This window comes from Arachis hypogaea, chromosome 15 (assembly GCF_003086295.3).
Source record: "Arachis hypogaea cultivar Tifrunner chromosome 15, arahy.Tifrunner.gnm2.J5K5, whole genome shotgun sequence".
Lineage (NCBI taxonomy): Eukaryota > Viridiplantae > Streptophyta > Magnoliopsida > Fabales > Fabaceae > Arachis > Arachis hypogaea.
The window spans coordinates 130068660-130076695 of record NC_092050.1 but is presented as its reverse complement, the minus strand read 5'-3'; the positions used below and the strand labels follow the sequence as shown (position 1 = coordinate 130076695).

The 8036-nt window shown below is 33.9% G+C and overlaps 1 protein-coding gene across 1 annotated transcript; it reads right to left on the bottom strand.

Moving 5' to 3' along the window:
* Positions 1–303: 303 nt before the first annotated feature.
* Positions 304–5734, bottom strand: LOC112748890 (uncharacterized). Its single transcript, XM_025797137.1, has 3 exons — positions 5702–5734; positions 4659–4733; positions 304–678 (listed from the first exon to the last, which is right to left on the bottom strand). The coding sequence occupies exons 1-3, from the start codon at positions 5732–5734 to the stop codon at positions 304–306; spliced, it is 483 nt and encodes a 160-aa protein (XP_025652922.1).
* Positions 5735–8036: the final 2302 nt, after the last annotated feature.

Here is an 8036-nt window from a genome sequence, read left to right as displayed (position 1 = left end):
CTTTATCGTCAATAGCTTGACGGTGCTCTGCCAAGTTAGCATATGAACGGACCTCTAACGATCAATTTCACCTCCAAGATAGTGATTTAACCCCTGACCATTGACTGTGAACTTTCTATCTGAGTTGTCTTCCTGAAGTTCCACATGACCATACGGTGACACTCTGGTTACCACAAAAGGTCCTAACCACCGCGACTTCAGCTTCTCGAAAAAGAGCTTGAGCCTTGAGTTGAATAGTAGAACTTGCTGGCGTGGCTGAAAAGCTCTAGTGGCTATCTTCTTGTCATGCCACATCTTGGTCTTTTATTTGTAGAGCTTGGCATTCTCATAAGCTGAATATCCAAACTCTTCAAGCTCATTCAGTTGGAGCAACCTCTTTTCTCCAGCAGCCTTGGCATCAAAGTTTAGGAAATTTGTTGCCCAATATGCTCCGTGCTCCAACTCTGCTGGCAAGTGACAGGCCTTACCATAAACCAACTGATAGGGGGACACACCAATAGGAGTCTTAAATGCCATCCAGTATACCCAGAGAGCATCATCAAGCTTCCTTGCCCAGTCCTTTCTTGAAGTACTGATGGTCTTTTCTAAAATTCTCTTAAGTTCTCTATTTGATATCTCAACCTGTCCACTTGTCTGAAGGTGATAAGGGATTGCCACCTTATGACGGACTTCATATCTCTGAAGAAGTGAGTCCAATTGTTTGTTGCAGAAGTGGCTTCCTCCATCACTGATTAGTGTCCTTGGGACACCAAATCGGCTAAAGATATATCTCTAAAGAAAGCTCATCACCACTTTGGCATCATTAGTGAGTAAAGCCACTGCTTCCACCCTCTTGGACACTATCTTCACACTATTCTCTAGCCTTCTACTAAATATTTTATGGATAGAAAATCATAAGATTCTTAAATTAACTTTATGTCTCTAAATATTTTAAAAGGGTACTTCTATTTATTCTATTCTATCTTACCATTAATAATATCGATAATAATATCTTTACTAAATAATATTCTTAATAAATTAATAATAATAATAATTATTGTTATTATTATTTTCTTTAATACAAATAAAATTATTTAAGTAATAAATAAATAGTGTTTACAAATTTCTTGAAAACTTAACTCTTTTAAACTTTACTTCTAAACTTTTATCAATTATGTTTTAAACCTCAAACTTTTAATTATTTTACTTGTAATACCCTACCACACAGAGCTTTACGCTTAAGTCGTGGAACAGAGGTAGTGTGGTATTGATGGGTAATTTGGTGGAAAAGTGAATTTCTCCCAAAACACACAAATCTAACCGGCAAGTGTACCGGGTCGTATCAAGTAATAAAAACTCACGGGAGTGAGGTCGATCCCACAGGGATTGAAGGATTGAGCAATTTTTGCTTAGTGGTTGATTTAGTCAAGCGAATCAAGATTTGGTTGAGTGTTTTGTGATTTGCAGAAATTAAATTGCATGGAATTAAAGAGAACAGGGAATTAAAGTGCTGAATCTTAAAGAACAAGAAATTAAATAGCAGAAACTTAGAATGCAAGAAATGTAAATTGCGGAATCTTAAAGTGCAAGAAATGTAAACGGCTGGAATTGTAAAGGGAATTGGGGATTGGATTTGCAGAATTTAAACAAAGAAAAGTAAATTGCATCAAACAGAAGAGTAAAAGAGGATTTGGATCAAATCGGATCTCAGAGCAGAAAAGTAAATGAATATTGAAAATAGTAAACAGAGAATGTAAAATTGGGAAATCAGATCTCAGGACCCAGAGACTAGAAAACCAAGTCTAGATCTCAATGCCTTCCTAGATCCAACAAGAACAATTGCAAGGGAATTGTAAATTGCAAGGAAAGTAGATGAAGAACAATTAACCGAAACTGAAATTCAATTAAGCAGTAAATAAACAGAGAGATCCAAGGATGAGATTGAAACAGAATTCCTTCAATTCTCCAACCCAAGATCCAAGACAATTGCAATTGAAATTGAAAGCAATAAAATGAAGAGGAAGATAGTGGAATTCTCCTTCCCCCAAACTAAGAAATTAAAGATCACTCAATATCCAAAGCTCTCCGAAAACTATTATGAAAACTCAAAAGGAAAGCTCCCCGAAGAACTTGAATTCTATCCTATTTATACACTTTCTTCAAATGATCTTCAAGCCTTGAGTTGGGCCTTTGCTCTTGGTGGAATTGGGTTGAAAGAGGCCTTGGTTGATTGCTCTTGAAGTTTGGAGAAGAACCAAAGTGAATCAATTGAACCGGGTTGGAGTTTTGCAAAAGTTGGACCAAAAGTTGGAGCAAAAGTTAGGGTCTAACTTTTGGTCCAACTTTTCATATCAGCCAACAAAACTTGCTGATACTCACGTTGGTGCAAAAGTTAGGGGTCTAACTTTTGCACCAACGTTGGCCTTCCTTGGTGCACTTGAGGCGCCAACGTTAGCCCAAAAGTTAGGGGCTAACGTTGGCGCAAACTTTTGCTCCTCCCCTTGTAGTTTTCATGTGCCAACGTTAGCCTCAAAGTTAGGAGCTAACGTTGGCGCAAACTTTTGGTGCCCAGGGAGTGTTTTTCTCATGCCAACGTTAGCCTCAAAGTTAGGGGCTAACGTTGGCACAAACTTTTGGTGCCCAGGGGTGATTTTCATGTGCCAACGTTAGCCTCAAAGTTAGGGGCTAACGTTGGCGCAAACTTTTGGTACCCAGGGAGTGATTTTCAAGTTCCAACGTTAGCCCAAAAGTTAGGGGCTAACGTTGGGGCTAACTTTTCACCCAAAAGTTTGTGCAAAAGTTTGAGACTAACTTTAGGTCCAGCTTTTTGCTTCCTGGTTCAATTTCACTTATTCCATTGTCTTCTCTTTACTCCTAGCTATTCCTTCTTGCTTCAACCTTTCTCCAAGCTTTCTTCACCTATCATTAATCAACCAAACACATCAAAGCTATGCTTAAAATCATGAGATATTCATTCTTTCATAATATGTCACAATTATAGTATAAAACCTCATGAAATAGCATGAATTCATACATGGTTGATTAAATCAAAGGAAACATGAAAATATACCCAATTGACTTGCTTGTAGCTCAAGAAAGTGCATAATTCTAATGAAAACAAAAGAAAAAGACTAGTTAAAATAGGCTAAGATGACTTGTCATCAGGTATTACGACCTCTAAAATAATATATATATATATAACAATTGAAAGAATGTAATATACGAGGAGTCTTGAAGGATAGGTAAAGCAAAATCTTAAAATTAAAGCGCCATGCTCAGCCGAAACGTTTACTTGCATATGAAGAAAGCATAAGCATATGTAAAAATATGTAAACAATAAGATTAGGAGGTCAAGGGTACAAAATAATCAAGCTCCAAACTCAACCTGCGAAACTAAGGCTAGCTGGAGAATATTTACATACATACATATAAAGTCCATAACCCAAAAGTCAAACAAGTTTATAAGGAGAGTTCTATATACATGGATATATCTAAACAAAACAAAATGTAATATCCCAAAAGTCCCACTTTGCTGCAGAAAACTCTAGACACCTAGAGAGGTACCTCTCGACCTGCATCTGAAAAACACAAATATCTGTATGGAATGAGAACCGAGGGTTTTTAGCAATGGTAATGGTGCCACATACATAAGATATAAGGTCCCAGGAAAGCCAGAGGAAATCCTAGAACTCTGACACTTAGATTATGAAACTTAAAGATTTAAAACGGTAAACCATAAACGGAGTGGTTCTCTAAGGTTCTTAACTTAACCAGAACTTTATCCCAACCCTCCATCATCTACTTTCCTCCAAAGCCTCCAACTCCGGTGGAACCACACAGACAAATAAGTAAACAATGGCAAACACAATTAGAATACAAGTAATACAGATAGCAAGTATAGTAATTAAGCATATTAAATTCACATAGGCATTCCCAATTAAAGCACAAACAAGCAATTCAAACATATGCATGTGATGTATGCCTGTCCTATGGCTGATGAGTCTCATCTGTCGGTTATCAAGCCAACCCGACATGTCCAGCTGCTAAACCCTGGACAGTCCCTTGACACGCATCCCCAAGAGTCTATGCATAGCTTTTTCTTATTCATATATAAATTCAGCTCATTGGGGGAACCTTCCCAGGAATTTATAAGTGCCCGATCAACCTTGCGACGTAGGGTCAACAGAGTATCGAATCAACCTGGAGCACGTGGTAGCAAGCCACTGCTCTTTACTCAGGGAAACTCATATCTTAGATAAAAGAAGTGCATAAGCCACATTGTCATTCATATTCATTCGTAATCATTCATTATAGCCATAAACATCACATATACATCATATCTTTGTACTTCTCATACATAATTCATCATTTTTCAAGCTTACTTCACCTCCAAGATGCCATTCCTTCCTAGTTTCATCTCATCACTAAGTATACAACTAAGGTTTAAGAGTAAAAAGAGTAAAAACAGAGGTTTAGATGTTCAAAATCAGGTTTTAAAACATAAAATTCACTTTGCTGGAAACAGGAGTTCCGCGTACGCATGGACAGTCTCACATACGCGGGGGTGCATTTTGCCTTGCTCGCGTACGCGAGACACCAAACCCGAAGGAAATGGTCGCGTCACGTGCGAGTATTTGCGTATGCAACCCCTCAAAAACTCAGTTCTCGCGTACGCATACATCTGCTCGTGTACGCAAGACACCAAACCCGAAAGGAATAGCCACGTCGCGTGCAGGTGGTCGCGTATGCGGATGCTGCACAGTAAGCAAAAATGTTAAGTGTTGCAGAATTTCAGTTTTACGCACCAAACTTTCAACACGCATAACTCTCTCGTTTTAAAATATTTTTCATCCATTCTTTAAACGATGTAAACTCCACAGACCCAATTTTCATATGAAATAAGTTTGAAAAAGTTTGGGAATCTAGAAGCTGGGTTATGGCTCACCGAAGTTCAGCCAAAAATCAGATTTTCACAAAGTTTATCAAACCTCTATTTTTACCAATCTCATCTCTCAATACCAAAACTCTAAGATTTTTGACAACATCTAAACACATCAATTTATATTTCAATGCTCAATTCATTTCATAATACCCCAATACACAACTCCAATAAGCTTAACATCTCCAACTCACAATTAATCAACTCAACTTTAAAGTTCACACTAAATTCACAATCATATACTCAACTATCATCGTCATGGTTCATCATTATCAACAATTCACTAATTTCAATATTATCAACACATTCTCAATCAATAGTGCAATTCGACAATTACCATAACATTTATAACACAAGTCCTCAATCTCATCAATCATCATTACACATTATAACAAGTTCAACCTTTCACCAAAACCATTAAACATGCATCAAACACACAGTTCAACTTATCCTAAGTCGTCTAGCCTAAGTTTTCACAAGACATTATATACTAAATACGAGAAACCAAAACTATACCTTACCTGATTTTCTCGTATAATCTAAAGACAACTCAATTAGGCAAGGTCCAAGTCTCCACCACCAAAAATTTAGCAACCAAAGCTCCCATTCAAGCTTCCAATCTTTTCAATTGTGTTCCAAATCCACTTATAAACTACCTAACACATATTATCACATCCATACACATAAAATCAATACTCAATCGCAATTAACTAAGGGATTCACCCAAGGACTATGTTGTTCCCCTGCTAGACCCCGTTGAGCAGCACGTGCCTGAGCCTATACCTGAGTGGGATCTTTCTCTAGCGTTGGTTTCATTACCTTCGTCTGGCACAAACTAGAGAATTGTCTGGACCTTCTGTAGATACTTCGGATACGACACCTATGAATGGACCTGTGTTCGCTGATGGGCCTATGCATATGGATCTGAGCAGTGATAGCAGCATCAGAGATATTTCAGAAGTTATAGAGATTTCTAACGATGACAATGGGAATCCTGAGGAGCAGTCTGATGTCATAGAGATTTCATCTTCTGATAGCGACGAATGACAGTCCGAGGTTGACGGTATATTTTAGGAGCGTTTCAACTTAGTATAGATTTTTGTCGTAGTCTCTCACTTTTGGATAGGTCCACCTGTGAAATTAGGAATTGTATAACTGTGTTGAGGTGGTACACTAACTAATTTCTTTTGTATGACGCTTTATGTATCGTGTACTTGATGTGCTAACTCAACTACAAGCTTAATAATAAATATTAGTTAAGTTTTAGGAAAACAATTTAGTAGCACTTGGTTTTCAATATGGTCGTGACATATTAGAAATTGGGTCATTACACATAAATTTTTTAGCATGCTAAATTTCATTTTTTGGAGGTAATACATCTCAATAAAAAGGATATTCATCTAGATTTTGAGGACAAAGAGTGAGTACACATTGGATAATTTTTAGCATTCTAATTCTTTTTTTTCCTTCATTTTATTCATAATTTCATGATTTTCTAGTTTAACTTTCTGTAATTTAAGGGAAAAAAGCTAATATGTGAGAAATTAGTAAAAGTCAAAGAAAAAAAAAGGCAAAAGAGATAGATTTAAAAAAAAATCATATTATATCAAATTTTGATGTACTTTTTTATTTTGTTTCAAAAATTTTAAAGATTTTTTTTGGTAAATTAAAAGAACACTTAGTGTGAATCTAAAGTAAGTTAATTTAGTAGTTAAAAGCTTTGTGAGAAACTTAAATGATTTCTAGATAAAACTAGGTTGAATATTTTAAAATTGATGAATGTATATAATTTTTCTGAAATTATAGTAAAAAATTCTATTATTATTGTGATGGAGAATAAATGCATGTCATATTATACATAAAGTAACTGAACTAAAATACATAACAATACAAACTGTTCTTCGACTCTATTTTAGTTACTATTGATATGAAACAAAACAAAAATGTCACATGAATTTTCATTTATTATAATTTCTTTCTAAATCTATCTTGATATTTCAATTAAAAAATGACTCTAGTTTCAATCTCCTTTTTCTGAATTATCTAAAACTTTCATGAAAGTTAAAATAGGAATTCCTGTTTTCAAATTGTACGGGGGTGTTGTTTATTATAATTTTTTCTTTCCTATTTTTCTCTATCAATATATCTTAATGAAATTAAATTTTAAAGTTGTGGTTTTTTATTTTAAAAAAAGAAGAATAATTAATTAATAGTAGCATAAGCTTTATATGTGATCCAGCCAACTCTTAAAAATCATTGTATGAGAGACTAGGTAGAAAAGGAACTTTGCCACCACTATAACTTTTTTCTTATCTTCCTTATTGTTCCTTTGTCATCATATTAACAACCAAATAAAGATGCAATAAAGTGATTTTTTTTTTATTCCTTTGGCTTTTCGTTTGAGTTAAAAAACAAGATATTGTTGCATCTTACTATGATATTCTCATCATGATTCGTAAGTAGTAAGAGAAACATTTTAAGTATTTTGGTATTTGATGTGTATAATAATTTTAGTCATTAATTTTAACTATATATTTTTAATTGAAATTAATAATTAAAATCAATAGAATACTAGTATTTTTATCTATAATAACATTAGAGAAATATACATTTTTTAAAATTACGGTCCACTTTGTTTTGATAGTATAGATTATGCATGGCACAAAAGATTTATAAAATCAAATTAATTTTACAAAAAAAGTCGTAGATTGACAAAAATCTCTGGCTAAAAGGACCAAAGTATCTATAGATAAAAAATCAAATAATAAAATTTTTAGTTATTAATTTTATATGAAAAAGTCTAATTTTTTATTAATAATTAATTTTAACATTCGTTATCTAAAATTTGAAATAATTTAACGTGTATGCTTTTACATTTAATTAGGTATTAAACCTATTGCACAAATAAAAATAATTAATTTTTATACTTGTTATTTAAAAATAATATTTTTTCTCTCTATGTATATAAAAATATAATTAGATATTAGCATAAAAAAATTATACTGGTAGTTATAAAATTAACTCAAAATTAATTTTTTTAAAACAATTGAATATTAATTCTAACTTTTAATTATAACATTAGTATTCTCTTCAAATTATATGTAATAAATATTTGAAA

Excerpts from the sequence above, each read along its gene's own strand:
- LOC112748890 (XM_025797137.1), bottom strand. The coding sequence starts at position 5,734 with ATGAAACCAACGCTAGAGAAAGATCCCACTCAG. Across the intron at positions 4,734-5,701 it reads TAGAGAAAGATCCCACTCAG|CATCCGCATACGCGACCACC; the intron begins GTATAGGCTCAG and ends CTTACTGTGCAG. Across the intron at positions 679-4,658 it reads TCTTGCGTACACGAGCAGAT|AGATATGAAGTCCGTCATAA; the intron begins GTATGCGTACGC and ends TCACTTCTTCAG.